This window comes from Cyberlindnera jadinii, assembly GCF_001661405.1.
Source record: "Cyberlindnera jadinii NRRL Y-1542 unplaced genomic scaffold CYBJAscaffold_24, whole genome shotgun sequence".
Lineage (NCBI taxonomy): Eukaryota > Fungi > Ascomycota > Saccharomycetes > Phaffomycetales > Wickerhamomycetaceae > Williopsis > Williopsis jadinii.
This window is the reverse complement of record NW_017963675.1, coordinates 17541-34612: the sequence shown is the minus strand read 5'-3', so window position 1 is coordinate 34612 and position 17072 is coordinate 17541. Positions and strand designations below refer to the sequence as shown.

The 17072-nt window shown below is 43.8% G+C and overlaps 8 protein-coding genes across 8 annotated transcripts; 3 read left to right on the top strand and 5 right to left on the bottom strand.

Moving 5' to 3' along the window:
- The first annotated feature begins 84 nt into the window (after positions 1-84).
- Positions 85-1233, top strand: CYBJADRAFT_169840 (mRNA splicing protein YJU2). The gene has a single exon (XM_020215953.1). It carries the CDS (start codon positions 95-97, stop codon positions 932-934), a length of 840 nt encoding a protein of 279 aa, XP_020067923.1. The 5' UTR covers positions 85-94; the 3' UTR covers positions 935-1233.
- On the bottom strand, positions 554-2103 carry YHC3 (amino acid transporter YHC3). Its single transcript, XM_020215952.1, has one exon. It carries the CDS (start codon positions 2076-2078, stop codon positions 945-947), a length of 1134 nt encoding a protein of 377 aa, XP_020067922.1. The 5' UTR covers positions 2079-2103; the 3' UTR covers positions 554-944.
- A 60-nt stretch (positions 2104-2163) lies between these two features.
- Positions 2164-3333, bottom strand: IST1 (Ist1p). The gene is made up of 3 exons (XM_020215951.1): positions 3240-3333; positions 3085-3177; positions 2164-3026 (listed from the first exon to the last, which is right to left on the bottom strand). The coding sequence occupies exons 1-3, from the start codon at positions 3261-3263 to the stop codon at positions 2235-2237; spliced, it is 909 nt and encodes a 302-aa protein (XP_020067921.1). The 5' UTR covers positions 3264-3333; the 3' UTR covers positions 2164-2234.
- A 72-nt stretch (positions 3334-3405) lies between these two features.
- Positions 3406-6490, bottom strand: TFC4 (transcription factor TFIIIC subunit TFC4). Its single transcript, XM_020215950.1, has one exon. The coding sequence runs from the start codon at positions 6436-6438 to the stop codon at positions 3457-3459; it is 2982 nt and encodes a 993-aa protein (XP_020067920.1). The 5' UTR covers positions 6439-6490; the 3' UTR covers positions 3406-3456.
- Positions 6491-6557: 67 nt separating this feature from the next.
- Positions 6558-7835, top strand: UFD1 (polyubiquitin-binding protein UFD1). The gene has a single exon (XM_020217777.1). It carries the CDS (start codon positions 6818-6820, stop codon positions 7811-7813), a length of 996 nt encoding a protein of 331 aa, XP_020067919.1. The 5' UTR covers positions 6558-6817; the 3' UTR covers positions 7814-7835.
- A 2-nt stretch (positions 7836-7837) lies between these two features.
- Positions 7838-10987, bottom strand: CYBJADRAFT_111900 (uncharacterized protein; the record flags this gene model as incomplete). The annotated part of the gene is made up of 1 exon (XM_020212107.1): positions 7838-10987. A coding segment is annotated over one exon (3150 nt), but the record flags the coding sequence as incomplete, so codon positions are not given.
- Positions 10988-11253: 266 nt separating this feature from the next.
- CYBJADRAFT_169834 (MFS transporter) lies at positions 11254-13193 on the bottom strand. Its single transcript, XM_020215949.1, has one exon. It carries the CDS (start codon positions 12895-12897, stop codon positions 11272-11274), a length of 1626 nt encoding a protein of 541 aa, XP_020067917.1. The 5' UTR covers positions 12898-13193; the 3' UTR covers positions 11254-11271.
- Positions 13194-14152: 959 nt separating this feature from the next.
- On the top strand, positions 14153-16750 carry CYBJADRAFT_175614 (nitrate reductase; the record flags this gene model as incomplete). Its single annotated transcript, XM_020216723.1, has 1 exon — positions 14153-16750. One exon carries the CDS (start codon positions 14153-14155, stop codon positions 16748-16750), a length of 2598 nt encoding a protein of 865 aa, XP_020067916.1.
- Positions 16751-17072: the final 322 nt, after the last annotated feature.

Below are 17072 nucleotides of genomic sequence, written 5' to 3'. Positions count from 1 at the left end.
CCCAGACATCACATAGTATAACCTCATCATACAACTTTGCCTATAGAACACATTCATTGAATCAAGAGGAAGACAAAGGAGGAGAGGCAAACCAATGTCAGAGCGTAAAGTGATCAACAAGTACTATCCACCAGACTTTGATCCCTCAAAGATCATCAAGAAGAGGAAGAAGGTGAAAACCGGCTCTGCAAGCCTGCCGACGGTACGGTTCATGACACCGTACTCTTTGAGATGCGATAACTGTGGTGAATACACTTCAAAGGCGAGGAAGTTCAATGCGCGTAAGGAGAACACAGAGGAGACGTACCTTGGGCTGAAGACAGTCAAACTGCACATCAAGTGTCCCAGATGTGCCAGTGAAATAATCTTCCAAACTGACCCGAAGAGTGCTGATTATGTCTTGATCTTTGGAGCAAAGAAGCTGTATGACTCTGGCAATACAAACCAGAAACTACAAGACGAGACCCTCGAGGAGACATTGTCAAGGCTGGAGAAGGAGGAGCAAGAGGAGGCAAAGCTGAAAGAGGGCAAGACTGGTAATAAGACGACGACAGTGGAGGAACTCGAAGCCAAGTTGAATGCACTACGAAGAGAACAGGAGATGAACGAGGAATTGGATGAGATCCAACAGAAGAATGTTAGGTTACAGGAGAAGTCTCAGACCATCGTGAAGAGCCAGAAGGAGCAACAGTTGGCCAAACAGAAAATGCAGGAAGAAGAAGATGAGAAGATCGCACAGGACGCATTTTCATCTAAACGTCAGACGGAGCTGATGAATATCTACAAGAGTTCCGATGACGAATCCAATGATGACTCCAGTGATGAATCTGATTATGATCAGCCTATAAATAACCTCATCAAGAGACCTACTTCTAAAGTGGTTTTAAAGAGAAAGGTAAACACTCTGGGCGTGTCAACCAAGAGAAGGAAGTAGGCATAGGTGGTCAATTCAAATGACACCATTCTCTTCCATGATCCACTTGGTAATGACAGAGGCTCGGTTCAATCCACATTCCTAGAAGAGCTGCCACTACAATACCACCGGAATCGCTCAAAGAAGTTGCACCGAGAGAGAACTCACGCTCATCATCAGATATTGTTTCAAGTACAAGCATGAACGTATTCACATACGACGCACCTCCCAATAATCCTTCATAAAACACGATCATCATAATGATGTAGATGTTTGGAATGAAATAAAGAATTGATTGCAACAGTAGCACCACCACATTCACCCACTGTAGGATGGAAGGAACGTATAGTTTACGTATCCGAACAAATGATGCTGATGATCTCGAGATGAAAACACCCAGCTGGTACAGAGTGCCATAGGTCACATACATGTCCCTATACTTGTGGAATGGAGTAGACTCTATAGGGAATAACAGAGTTGGTGCTATTGATTGATTTATGAGATACTCTGCGAGGTACACAGTAAAGAGTGGGCCCATAAAGGGAACACATAAGGGCTTCAACCTTTCCAGCGTGTGTGTAATGTGTGTTTTCAACTCACTTGGTTGTGTGGTGAGCTCAATTGACTGTAGTGGAGAGTAGGGTGATGTCCGTGGTAATCTAAAGTAGTAGAGAAACCCTAGTGGACAGAGAGTAAACATCAAAAGTGATAGCTTCACATCAATTTTCAACACCGTTGTGAGCAGCAAGAAGACTCCACTGCCAATGAGACCGGCTCCACCAGTGCCAGAGCTCCAACCTTGCAAGCTCGTCTCTTCGAAGAAGTGTGTCAGTTGAAGGAATGTCAACTCTCCAAGCCCTGAGCTTATGGATGCCAAAATGATCCCGAAGATCTTCCATCCAATCGCCCCAAACGTCACTAGCAGCATTCCAATAACACTCAGGAAGATCAGCATCACAATCCTGGTGTTGTAGGGGATAAAATGGATGAAGAATGGAGCCGATAGCTTCATGGTGAAGGAAGGCAAGACATCTGCCAGCAGCACGGTTGCCTTGGGAACAAACGGCCCAACAAGGTCAATAGCAGCACTCAATATCACCACATATAGGACGTTGTTGATGAGACCAAAGATCCAGAAAGATATGAATATTTGTTTCGAATCCATTGATTTTGATCATGTAATGGAGCAAGTTGATGCTTTTCACCGCATGGGACGGATTACGTGACACCTTGACCATTTTTTCCTACGGTATAAGGCTGTGTTCTTTACAACGTATTTTAGCTGCGTTGATATATATACGCGTATATACAACTAAGCCAATCATCGTTTGAGTGCTGCAAATCTTCTTCTCAGGGCATCCAAATCATCATCTTCCTTCTTCTTTAGCCCGGCATCACTCGCACGCTTGGCCTTTTTCTTCCCAACGGCTTTCTGTAGGTCATCTGGGATCTTGACGGTTGGATGAGGATTATCGCTGGTACCAGCTGGTGGTCGCACGTGGATTGGCGAGTGCTGCTTCTCATCGAGATCTGATAGCCCACTGGTGGTGGAGAGCTTTCTAGGTGTAGCTCCAAGGTCATTGAATTCAGCAATTGGTTCCTCCACAACAATTGGCTTTCCACCTTCGCCATCATCATCATCATCGTCATAGCCATCGTCACCGTCGTAGTCCTTGTTCTCTAAATCGTCCTCATCATCCAGCTCGCTAAATGGAACGTCATAGGCCCTGGCGATCTCTTTCAAGTACAATGAAACCAGCTCTTGGGACGGAGCTTCAACAATTGTACGCTTGACGATCTTCTCTGGAATGATTTTATCCTCATTGGACATGGCAGAGTGTGTGAATTCAGGCCCAAACTTGTGCACGAGGATCTCTCTAATCAGAACCAATTCCTTAATATCAGTGTGCGGAGCAGCGTAGATGATAGTCTTGACTGCCTCCACAAGACCAGGGTCGCACTCCTTTTGATCCAGTAATCCAATTCTTGCCAATAACAACTCGCAGTAGAGCTCTAGCATCTCCATGAGCTCAATGTATATGTCATCTCTAATGATGTTCTCGACACGAATTTTGGCACTCTCCTCTTTACCTAGAGCCAGCAGCTCAGCCATCTGGATAATACATTAGTATTACACTGTAGTTACGAGATACAATGGCACTCTTACTCACCTGTCTCCTCTGTTGCTTGGCCAATGCGGTCTTCTTCGTCTGAGCAAACCTCAAGCGACTGATAGCCATCTTCAGCGATACTTTCAGGCGTCCCTAGTTATTCACTTGTTAGCTCTCCAAATACAGATAACGCACACAATTACAATAAGCCATACCTGAGGTGAAATTGTAGGTGCCATTGTTGATTGCCGGATTGAGCACTCTTTCCCCTGTTCTTCCTCTAAAAGCTTTAATGTTGGTGATTGTTTGATAATCCTTTGTATAGAAATAGACAGGAGTGAATGCCTGGGGGGGTGAGCGATAATGCTACAGTTTTAAAATCCGAGGAGTGTTGATAAGCCGGAATGATGAGGATACGTGCTGTATATACTATTAAATCGTTAAATACTTCTCCATGATACTGTTTGAGAGTCGTGTGTTGCCACTGTTGTTGTATATCAACACCAGGTTATATGCTGTTTGCCTCTTCAGATCCTGTTCGATGTCCAAATCATCATATTCCGTCAAGACGCGGTTGTAGTACTCAACTGCAATGGAGACCAACCCCAGGAGGTGATACACCCTGCCGAGGTTATAGAGAGCCTCTTGGTGCTCCAAGCGAGTGGAGTTGCTTGAAGAACGGATCTCAAAGTATTCCATCATGTATTTCAACCCTTGGAGTAATTCCATATGACGATTGGTTGATGATCTCTGCATTGATCTGTGTACATGGGCCAGCCCTGTCAATAGACAGATCAATGGTTCGTTCTTGATGTTTTTGTATATTCTCGTCAAATACACCAAACTTGGAACGTAACTTCTATTCGTGAATAGAAGGCAGGCATATATATGCATAATGTACACGTTATCGTGCCCTTTAGGATCAAGGTCTTTATTCACAATGTTTGCCATTCCTGCGATGTGCTTCCTCAGCTTTAAAGAGTCGTACCCCTTCAGTTGTCTTAGAAAATACTTCTGATGGTTGATGGAGATGAAGTTTTCCGTACACATCTTACCAGAAGGCTGGACAAGCATAAACATTCTAAAAAGATCCCTGTTGAATTGATACATGTTCACAACTTGTCTTATGGAGTTCAAGATGTTTTTTGAGTCATCCGTTTTGATAACAAGAGCAAGTTTCACAAGGTTCATTATTCTTTCTCTCTGTTTATCATGGTAGAAAACGTTGATGCTCTTTGCATTGTCAATAATGCTGTTAGCATCTTCAGGGTTGTCGAATTTTCCAACAGCCAAGGCATATTGCATAAAGAGTGAAAACCATTGGTCATATGTTATACCTCTAAATTCTTGCTTTGAAGTCAAAACAACTCTTTCCTCCATCTTGGAGGTGAACCCTTCGTAAAGTTCCGAAATTCTTTCAATCTTGGAATCAATATCCATGTTAAGACCTTTAGTTCTCATGATGATACCTTTGAACTGTCTTGAGCGATCCTTTGGGAAGAAATTCTTGACGTTACAGAAAAGTTCAATAAGCTCTGATGTCAATTGAATCCAAGTAGCAGCAGCAACCTTGTCACCCTGTTCAACACCTTGGTACAACCTTTGTGCTCTATTGAACTTTTCAATCACATTTTGGGTAATACGCGCCTCTCTTTCCTGTTTCTCAGCCTCTGTGAGTCTTGATTTCTTCTTCACTCTGACTTCATTTTCAATCAAAGCACCTCCCGTTGATGGTAATTTAGAAAGCTCATCATCTACTGTAACATCTTCATTGGTTTTTTGTGTTTGATCAATTGCTCTCAAGAAATTGACTCTATCAAGAAGTTCTTGCGACTCTTCCACTTCTTCAAGATAATACAACACTTCAACCAAAGAAAGCATCATATCGAGATTATCCGGCTCCATCTCCAGTGCTATGTTGTAGTATTGCTTCGCATCGGTGTATTTTCCAAGTTCTGTTGAGCATCTGGCCAAGGAAGAGTACAGCTGTGCAGTTTGAAACTCCTGAATCTTGCTCAAAGGTACGTAAAATTTGATTGCATCGGCAAACAGTTGAGCAGCCTCCAATTTTTGAGCAGCCTCTAAGAACAGGTCCGACGTTTCATTGATATTGTCGTTGAGCAGAAAGTTATAGTGCACTAAAGCCTCATCAATGTTATCAAGACTAAGCCTCAGAGATCCCAATTTGACACGTATATCGATTGGAAGCTTGTGTGATTTGTTCTTCAAGATATCGGGCAGCGCTTCAAAATGTGCATTTTCATATCTTCTCTCATCAAATTCCGAATCATCAGTGACGTACTCCCAGAATTCTTCAGATTCTCTCTCCTGTATCCATCTTGAGATATGTTTGATTGTTCGAATAGCTATGGCATAGTTCTTCTGATTCACAAACAATTCAGCCAAGATGTTCAAAGACGACCAATCAAATACAGGGAAGGGTTTCTCATTTGTGACATCTTCCCCCATCTGTACGGCATTTCTATGGTTTATGTTCTTCTCAAACAACTTGAGGTACAGTGCGATAGCATCATTGACTCTGTTCAGTTGGTTGTAGATCAAGGCTAGTTCACGCAGTACTGCGGGCTCTTTGGGAAACAGCTCAAGCATCTTTTGTAAGGTTTCTGAAGCTCTTCCATAGCTTCCATTCTCCCTGTAAAGGATTGATCTTTCTAGAAGCACGTCAAATGTCCTATACCCAACTGTAACTGCTCTTCTCAGACAGTACAGAGCCTGCGATGTATGCCCCAGCTCACGCGATTGTCTTGCCACGAAAGCCCAGAATTCACCATCCGTGGGTCTCAAATGAGCTGCAAGAAACCATGTATTACAACTTTTATTCGGGTCATTGAGTAGGAGGTAAATCTCTCCCAAACTCTTGTATGCTGGGAAGTTTCGAGGGTCCTTCTTAATCACCTCTTTGAATTTCAGTTCTGCCCGTTCGTACTGTCTGGCCACAAAGCATTCATTGGCTTCTGAAAGCAATACACGAATCTCTGGATCCAGCTCCTTCGCAGGACGCACGGACGTGAGTCTTTTCTTTGCACCTTTGCTCGATTTAGCAGAGCGCTTCCTCTTCGTACTATGTGTCTCCCTGAGAAGCGCCTTGAGATCATCATCTGTTCCTTCGTCATCATCATCCACCTCCCAATCGTCACTATCAGAGTTGAAGGCATCCAGCAGGTCCCTCTCAATCGCCTCCTGCTCGGCATTATATCCTCGTTCAGCGAGCTCCTCCTCCTCCTCCTCTTCATCAGAGAAGTCGTACACGTTTTGCTGACCGATATCTTGACCATCATCACCATCCTCTTCACCATCGCCACCTTGCATCATGGAAGACACATCAATCCCTGAGAGGATATCGTCCTCATTTCCTAGTCCCTGGAGCTCGGGATCAACTGTGTTGGCACCCATTTAGTTGTTATCTTACAGGCTCAATGGTGGAAGTGCCTTTCCTTTGTTTACCTTTTTGCGCCAGCTTTTGTTTACGCCAAAATTTACGCAAAAACGTCTCGCACTGGCCGAACCAATGTTGGTGCTTACATAATGCTTCGGGCAGCCCTTCCATGCGCTCCATTTTCTCGCCACTACATCACGGGCGATGTACTGGCAACCGCTTTTGACACTTGGCTGAGGATCAGAGCTCAAGGTAAAATCAATTGCGACGATGGTAGGTTTGTATTGGAAACGTGGTTGTGTGAAATGAGCTGTATTCACTAACATTTGACAGTTTTCCGGCTTCAATGGTGGATTTGGATTCCCAGGAGGCGGCCAGTTTGGCGGGTTTGCTCCGATGCCGCAAAAGTTTGAAGAGTACTTTAGATGCTACCCGGTGGATATGATGCCTGAGAGCATCAAGAAGGAAGATGCGAATTACGGTGGTAAGATCTTCCTTCCTCCGAATGCGTTGAACAAGCTGACGATGTTGCACATCAGATATCCAATGTTGTTTGAGCTGTTGAACGAGAAGGAGAATTTGAGAACGTTCTCCGGTGTCCTTGAGTTTGTTGCTGAGGAAGGAAGAGTTTATCTACCGCAGTGGATGATGAATACGCTACACGTGCAGCCAGGATCTGTGCTGAAGGTGACCAACCAGGACGTTCCACTGGGTAAATTTGTCAAAATTGAGCCCCAATCTGTGGATTTCTTGGATATATCTGATCCGAAGGCGGTGCTGGAGAACGTGCTTCGGAAGTTCTCTACTTTGACAGTGAATGATATCATACAAGTCAACTACAACGATCACATATACGGTATAAAGGTATTAGAAGTGAAACCGGAATCGGCATTTAACAGTATATGTGTGATTGAAACGGATTTGGAGACAGATTTTGCCCCACCAGTTGGTTATGTCGAGCCGGTTTACTCCAAACAAGAGAAGAAGAAACCAGCGCCATCCACCAAGAACGTAATGGGAACCATGGCTCATTCCATTGACTATGTTAACATTGCTAAAGGTGCTGCTGATACCGTTGAGTCGTTTCATGGCCAAGGTCAGAAATTATCAGGAAAGGTGGCAAAACCAGTGAAGAAAGCAGATGTTGATCTTGAAAAGCTGATTGTGAGTGGTGAAGCAGCTCCATTGACTTTGCCATTTGGACAGTTGTTCTTTGGGTTCCCATTGGTGCCTCCAAAGATTGACGAGACTGTAGGAGAAGAGCCATCATCGTCACATGTCTTTTCAGGACAAGGCCAGTCTCTAAGACAGAGTAAAAAACGCAAGGATTTCAAGCAACATGAGAGCCCTAAACCAAAAGTACACAGTCCAGAAGTTATAGAGATTGATTGAATTATTTCTTTATGAATTGCCTCCTCTTCTGCTTGCAACTCTCATTAGGGAAAGCGGAAGTTGTTCATCACCGTCTTCTTCATCACTGTCGTCATAGAACTGGCCCATAGAAGTCGTACTCTGTTCATCTCCACGGATCCATGAGCCAATAGAATACACTCTTTTTCTGAATCCTTCAGACATGGCTGATTTGTGCGTGTTTGCAATGCTGGATACATCATCAAAAGCGACTGGGTTTAATTCATCATCATCCAGTGCTTGGTCGCTATCGTCATCCTCATCTTGGGTAGTGTTATCATTGTTATTTGGTACCAGCTGCTCATATCCACGAACGGCTTTTGCAGCATACTCAGAATATAGCGAACGACTCAAGAACCCGTATTTAAACTCATTAACACCAACGAGAACCTTTGTTAGCTCAACTAATTCCTCAATGTACTCGACAATCTCTTCTGTAGCTGCACTAGAAGCATTCCAACTAAGAAACCTCTCTTTCAAGACGTTTTCCTGTTGGTTTTCAAGTATCTTCTTCTGTTTTCTATGCCCAAAATCCATCACAAGCTCCTCATCGGAGCTATCGTCAATAGAATCTTTCCTTTTATATTTGGTTTTGATAACATCAGAGACTTTGGCGATAAGCCTTTTCTGAGCAACAGTGCAACTAGGAAGGTACTGTGGGAGGGGCGATTTCGTGAGCAGTGCAAACTCGACTGCCTTTACGGTGTTGTTCATAGAAGCTATCAGTTGTCTGCGATAAGGAAACACATCATCGTTGAGCTCTTCAACAATAGCCGAGCCATAGGACCGACGTAATTGAACGATATTTTCAACTCTCTCCAAAATTTGTCTTAGAATAAAGATGATCTCAAAAAAGATCTTTTCGATTTGATGGTAACTCCCCTTCAGTCTTGGTTCTTTCTTAGCACTGATTCTGTACGCATCTGCCCTGATGAGCGATGCACTAGTCAGGCTAGAGAGTCGTTGCAAAGTATGGAATCTTTTTTCCGATAAACTGACTTGAACGGTCTCTCCATCTAAGCCAGCAGCATAAAGTAAAAGAATCTTGGAAATATTGCCTGTACTGTAGACCACTTCCTTGATCAGCTCATCTCTGGCCTTGTTCGGGAAGAAGCCGATTTGACAGATCAATGCCACTGCACCTCCATAAATCATGGCGAGACAACGTTTACCAAAGTTCACCAATATGCTTCCACCAACTTCTGAGGGAAGCGCAGCTGACAGGATCACTATATATATCGAAATCACACCGATAATCGCTGCCTTGATATATGGCGTTCCAAGGAAAAAATAGAACCCTGGTATTGCTCCTATCACGGTCACGACAGTTTCAAGATACGGGTTGTTCTGGTTATCCCCTGCGACGTAAGACAGGTATCCCCAAGCAGCACCTGAAATGACCCCAACACCTCTTAGAAAGAAGACAAAGAACGTGCTTCCAACTTCTGGCTCAACAACCAAGATACAAACGAAACCTATCCATGGCCCTCTAATATCAACAAACCAATGTCTTGCTTCAGGTACAAACATCGGGAAAGTCGCTAATGTCAAAGCAACTGCACATTGGAGTCCAAATCTGATATGGGCTGAGTGTGAATGGTAAAGCTTGAGAAGCCAGACAATCAATGAATCAAGAAAGTTCTTCTTTTCTTCATTAGTCGACAAGACAGTTGTAGATTCGTCATCAGAGTGTGATTTTTCAGGATCCACCACGTCACCTGTGTAGATCCTCATTGAAGGAGCACCGTTCAAACTTGCCGATTCATTTGAGTTGAAAAAGTCACCATGGTTTGCTTCGAACCAACCTTTTAAGTCCTCTCTGCTCTTTATGAAAGGCATCCAAATACGTCTTCCGAAGATTCCTTTCTTCTCACGCTTTAGTCTTACCTGAAGGATGTTGTTTGCCACGTTCATCATGTTGATAACCGAATTCGTGGTCTCCTTCAAGTTCATAAGGAAAGACGAAAGGATGAACATGTTGTCATTTGGAGTAAGGTAGTTTTCAAATTCATTGCTTAGCAATGTAAATTCTTTTCTGAATGATAAATCAAGCATTGAAAGGTCTCTAGCCAAAGTTCGTACCTCCGACTCGAAGTTGACCTTTGTCATGTCGATCTCTTCAACTGTGAAGTACTCCGGTTGAGCCATCTTTGAAACCTTGACATCGTACGATTGTGCTATTGATAACTTCACAATATACAAGCAGCGAGAAATACTTTTATGAAGCTTGAACAGTGGATCATCCGTTCTGCTTAAGACATTCTCAAGCTGGTCGTTATCGCTGTTATTCATCGCTGTTGTGTAGTGTAGCTGTGAGGCATTGATCAGTGCACATGTATATGACAACTGTGTTTTGAGAATCTCAATCAGTGGTTTGGCCTGTGATGGGGAACAGTAAGAGTACGATATCTCGTACGTACATTCTTTCAAGACACCCTGAGTCGCATTGAGTTTTGATCTCAGCGTGGTCTTTTTTTTGATCAGTTGAGCCAATGTGACTTGTTCCTGTGTGTAATTGGTAGATTTCTGGTTAAAGAACCGGAGGGTATAGTCAAGTGTCTCGTGCAGTTCATTCAAGATATCCGACATGGATGTACCAAAGTAGGACGAGCCAAACTCTGGAAAAATCACCAAGTTGCACGCCAGTGAGATTGCTATGCCGACGAAGAACGGCACTGTGAAGTTCTTCGCAATGGTTCCTGCAGAAACGTTCAGGTTGTCAGTGAAGGTGAAGTGAACAACCAAGAACAACGGGAACACGATACCAAAGAACTTGTGCGATATCACACGCATCCATCCATGGAAGAAAAGCATCAAGATGTGGAATACAGCAAGAACCGCCAGAGCGGCACGGTATCTGTCGTAGTTGTACTCGAGCTGTTCCTGGTCGGGCAGATATTCAAGGTTTCCTAGGATACATTGGGCTATGAATCTCCCCAGAAGAGAGTAAGCGTTGCCCACTAGCAGCCCTGTGGTACAGAAGACGATACCTTCCAGCATGGACCCGAATCTCCTTCCAGGGTGCACCATGACAGATATCAACGGCAGCATGGCGGGCTCGCCGCCCAAAACAGATAACGCGGATGGCACCAAACATAGAATGAAGGCCACAGTGGAGTTGACGGTAGCTTTTGTGATTCTCTGAGCGATCACTCTGCTCGGAAGCTTCTTTATGACGTACTTCTTTACCTGTTCTATCTTCATTTAGATTGTCATTGGTGGTTTCTTCACAGCACAACGAGACTTGATTGTTGCAGCTGGTGATGACCACATCTTGTTTTTTAAATTTTTTACCTCTTTTTTAGATCCTCGATGAGCTGCGGTAAAACGAATAGAATCAATCGGACTTATACTCAAAACCCCGATATGGCGCAACTAAAGAGAATGAGAAAAGAAAACATTTGTAATAAATTTCAACACTAAACACTGTAATTGCTTTCCTAAGCGAGAGCCTTTTCATGGTCGTTCACGGTTTCCTGAGCGACATATCTATCTTCACTGACAGGAAGGAAAGAACACACAACCGCAATTGCCACACAACAGATTCCGATAATCCAGAACCCTCTCATGTAATCATTGGTTCCGTTTGAGTAGAGTGAGAATCTAAACACCAATGAAAAGAAGATACCACCTATATTACCAAAGGCACCGGTGATACCTGATACAATACCGACGTTTTTAGGGTTGATATGTGGGACAAGCGAGAAGCACGCACCGTTACCAGCCTCCATAAACACACACATAACACTGATGGATGCAATCAGTCCATGGAGAGATAGTTTCGAGCTTGGAACAAATCCAATCCAAATCAAGAATATTCCCTGCATACAAGCACAGAATAACAACCAGAACTTCTTTGCTCTTGTGCTTTTAAAAGTCTTGTATAGATAATCGGAGATAATACCACCCAGTGGTCTTGTCACGACGTTAAGAAGACCTATCATTGAAGCCCAAGAACCAGATTTACTCTGGTTCCAATTGAGTCCATCAATTTTGGCTCTTTGCATATACAGTGCAGATAATACGGATTCGATGGCCAGCTCTCCACCAAAGGTAACGATGTATGGGAGTGCAACAAGCATTGTACGGTAGTGGAAACTGACCATCAAGAAGGACTTCCAGGTTGGGTTTTCAACAATCTGTTCAAGGTCAACAACATCACTAACACGGGTTTTCACAACATCAACAGCGTTATCAGAGATTGAATTGTCTGAAGTTCTTTCATCGATGGCTCCTATTTTATCCTCAGAAAGCCTGCGGTTCACTGGTGGAGCAGCGCCGCTGATGTGACTGAGCACAGGATGGTGAGCATTGATGGAGACAACGTCAACGGAACGTACATCAACACCAATATCCAACACGTCTCCTCTCTGTGACCACTTACCTTCAGGGCAATCCTGTCCAAAGAGAAGAATCAAGCATGAAACAAAGATCAAAATGACGAATGGACCAATGACGAAGGCATAACTCCAGCTTTTACGTTGGGAATAACCATCTTTGAGCAAATCATTCAAAATTGCAGGCATCATGAAGAATGCAACACCACCACCAGAATTTCCAAACCCTCCTGCGAAGGCGTTTGCCGTACCAACGATGGTCTTATCGAAGAAAACTGTTGTCCACACTTGACACGGTATAAAACTTGAGCCCAGCAAACCCACAAAGAAACGGATTGCGTGCAAGCCAGCGATATTGTTGACAAGGGGAACAAAAGCAGTAGGAACACTCCCAACAAGGAGCACCAAAGCCATGGCGTAACGAGGTCCAATTCTATCACACACTGGACCCAGGATGACACGACCCAGCATAGTTGCACAAAGACCAGCAATGTTATTGTTGGCAACGTCTGCAGAGGTCATGTTCAAGTCTTTCTTGATGGAATGGGCCAGAAGGGGAGGAAAGGCAAACCATGACAAGAAGGAAACGAAGAAACCTAGCCACGATAAATGGAACGCTCTACCATAGATGTTGATAGGGTTCAGAATCGGAATGGAGTATGCCTTTCTGGTTTTGGGGTTCAGCTCTGGCGCCTTCACCAGCAGGGACAGCTTGCGTTTAAAATCCATCTATAAAATAATCTTGTAGTTTAACAGTGTCCAAGATGTGTTTAATGGAGTCTGATGTTCATGAACACGAGTCAAATATCAAGACAGAGAGAAACGGTACTTTATATGTTTCTAGATGCGTACAGGGCTGCTAGCAACCTTTTGGGTATTCAACTGATGACAAGAAATGACATATGCAGTGCAACACAGATGAAATCAGGATCTTTTCGAAACAAATCTTACTGTTATCTTGTGACGATAAAAGTGCTTCACAATCGTCCTCTCTCGATGCTCGATCAAAAGATAAGGGCCGTGACTCTGATGAAAAATGCGTGAGGAATCTGCGAGGTGGTTTTAAGCCTTTTCCTTTTGTGTGTGTGTTTTTTTCTTTGGCTTGCCAGTTCAACCGTGCCTTGTAACTCCAGCAACCGCAAATGGTACCGCTGATCATTTTACTTAGGGATCTTCTTTTCTTTTCTTTTTTCTTCTGTGGGCGGAAAATATATTGGAGTAGCGGATTTTATTAATACATCGATCACCATTTGATGATTTGTGCATAGCAGGCCAATAGTTGGAGCTGGATATGACATAGATTTCGAAGTTAGTCGCACCGCTATCAGTGTTATCATTGATATCTCAGCTCCAATCGGATAGACTCATCCGCGATTGCAACTCTCTGGGACATTCACTGTCTTGACCTAAGTGCTGGTTAGATGTTGTCCGCAGTGTTAGCTTGAACTGCTCTGCAGATGTGGACCCATTGGCCTCGTATAATGGCATAACATCTGACCGTGTTACTGTGCTCGCACACCGTTGCCTATGAAACAGTGGTTACTGTGACTCAACTCACGGTAACCACTGGTCTACCACGCTAGAGATTGAAACACAAATGGTGTTCCACGCCATTGAGGATTCTAACGTGTAGCCCTGGCTGTACCCACCTCATGGCTCAAAGCCTTATGTAATTGTGCACATTCAGAGTACTTGCTAGGTGCCACAATCTGGCGGAGAATAAATTAGCTTGCAGTATCTCGCATGGCCTTTGCTGTGTATAGGCATGTTTCTTTGGTGTGAACACTCGTATGATTGTACACCAACTTGCTTTACCTGTGTGTTCACTGTCCAGGCTATGAGGAAGAGAAGGGTATCTTTGCCGTGCTCCTAATGATGAAATGGCTTTGGAAATTAAAAATGAGGTCATGAAAGAATATATCTTTCGACTTGACCATCACGTTCGTCTGAACATACAATTAAACAACAACTATTGACCAAAGCGATGGCTTTCTCTGCAGCCTCTAGGTCTGACGAACAGATCTTCAGTGGAAGAGAGTCCAGTTCCTCTGAATCAGAATATGATTATGACTTCTTTTGGAGAAAGGATACGCCATTGACCAAGATCTTAGATATCGATACCAATACCAAAGATTCACATGTTGCCAGAGATGAGAGGTTGCTGAGATTGACTGGTTCCCATCCATTCAACTGTGAACCACCTCTGTCTTTGAACTACCAGCAGGGATTTATCACACCATCTCACTTGCACTTTGTAAGAAACCACGGTGCTGTGCCTGTTGTTGACGAGTCAGAAATCATGAACTGGACCTTCACTGTCGAAGGTATGGTTGATAATCCATTGACTTTGACTTTGAAAGATATGATACGTGACTTTCCACAATACACAACCCCAATAACTCTGTGCTGTGCTGGTAATAGACGAAAAGAGCAGAACATGGTCTTGAAGGGTAAAGGTTTCAACTGGGGTGCCTCAGGTGTTTCAACGTCTCTATGGACAGGTTGTTTCCTATGGGATATCATCTCCAAGGCTAATCCTTCTAAGAAAGCTAGGTATGTCTGGATGGAGGGAGGCGATGATCCTGCTAAAGGACCATATGGTACGTGTGTTCCCCTCCACATGGTTAGAGACACCGAGAGAATGATCATGGTTGCTTATAAGCAGAACGGTGAATTTCTATCACCAGATCATGGTAAACCGCTGCGTTGTGTTCTGCCAGGTATTATCGGTGGTCGTTCAGTTAAGTGGTTGAAGAGACTGGTTGTTTCAGACGTCCCCTCCAATAACTGGTATCACTACTACGATAACAAGGTTCTGCCAACGATGGTTACCAACAAAATGGCTGCTGAAGAGGACCACTGGTGGAAGGATGAGCGGTACACAATCTATGACCTGAACTTACAGACCATCACTGTCTACCCGGAGAACGATGAACGCTTGATCATCAATGAAACAAACGAGAGTGAGCTCTACGAAATCAAGGGATTTGGGTATAATGGAGGTGGTAAGCGAATTGGAAGAATCGAGGTTTCCCTGGACCGTGGTAAGACATGGACACTTTGTGATATCGACTACCCAGAAGATAGATATAGGGAAGCTGGCTACGTCGACCTCTTTGGTGGTACTGTCAACGTCTGTGACAGAATGTCCTGTCTTTGCTGGTGCTTCTGGAGCACCAAAGTGGAGAAGAAGCTCTTCAAGAGCTCCAAGGATATCGTCGTGAGAGGTATGGATATCTCTATGAGTGCTCAACCTAGAAACATGTACTGGAATGTCACCTCCATGCTTAATAACTGGTGGTACCGTGTTGCCATCCAGCCTGGAGACACAGCAGATGAGGTCAAGTTCGAACATCCTTGCATTGCCAACAAGGCTGGAGGATGGATGGATAGAGTCAAAGCACAAGGTGGTGATATTCTCGATAGAACCTGGGGTGAGGATGATGAAGACGATTCTGGTCCTAAAGTCAAAAAAGAGGTTGTTGATGAGGACCTGGAGATGATGATCAATCCTGAAAAGAGGGACGTTATCATTACAGCTGAGGAGCTGGCGAAGCACGCTAACAAAGAGGACCCATGGTTTGTCGTTAAGGGTCATGTTTTCACCGGTACGCCGTTTTTGGACGAGCACCCAGGTGGTGTTCAAGCCATTACAAATGTTGCTGGTGAAGATGCCACTGATGACTTCATTGCTATTCACTCTGAAGGATCCAAACTGTTGATGAAAAAGTTCCATATAGGAAGACTTGAAACCACGGCAGTGTCAGCCCCTACAGACGCTGTGACTGAAATCACACCTACGCTTTTGAATCCTAAAGTTTGGAAGAAGATCACACTAGTGAAGAAGGAAATCATATCTCATGATTCAAGAATATTCCATTTCGCTCTTGAGTCGCCAGAGCAAACCACTGGATTGCCCGTTGGTAAGCACCTGTTCATCAGATCTAAAGGACCAGACGGAAAACTCGTGATGAGGGCCTATACACCTAAGTCAAACCACAAGCAGAAAGGTATATTGGAAATTCTAATCAAAGTATACTTTCCTCGTGGTGATATTCCAGGTGGTAAGATGACCATGATTTTGGAGAACATGGAGATGGGCACTCAAATTGAAGCTAAAGGTCCAACTGGTGAGTTTGAATATTTGGAGAATGGTAACTTCCTCTATAATGAGAAGCCTGGAAGAGCTGACTCTTTCTTACTCCTGGCTGGTGGATCTGGTATTACCCCTTGTTATCAAGTTATCGCAGAGATTGTGTCTCAAGAAAAGGACAATACAAAGATGAAAATGTTCTACGCCAATCGTGCTCTTGGGGACATCCTTTGTTACGAAGACCTTGAAGGATTTAAGAAATTTACAAATGCTAATCTTGAAATAGATTACTGTCTTTCAGAAACACCCGAGGGTTGGAAAGGTCTCACTGGTTATCTTAACAAAGAGTTATGGGACCAATATATCGAGGAACAAAAGAAGAACGGTGAGTTCATGGTGCTGGTCTGTGGTCCTCCTGGAATGGTTGGCGCTATAGAGAAGCTTGTTAAAGAGAGCGATCTAGACCCTTCAAGAGTTGTCTACTTCTGATTTGCATTGCTGTATAACACTGATATCGCTCTCTGTATCGAATACTACGTTAGAATATAGATAAAGCTTGTAACTTCTGCGTATACAGTGCGCATAAGATATCGAAAGCCCTGATTAGTTGAAACTTTATCTTGATCTGACTCATTATCATCCAGTATACAACCAATCATATTTCTCTCCCCCAAACTTCTCTGCCCCATGCCAACCAATCTGAAGAAGTGTAGGGTTCTAATTCTTATCAACATGAGATGATAGCCCACGTACATAATTCTCATGCAGTATGAGGCATGTTGTTGTTGCCACGGTTACTCGGTGTTAACGA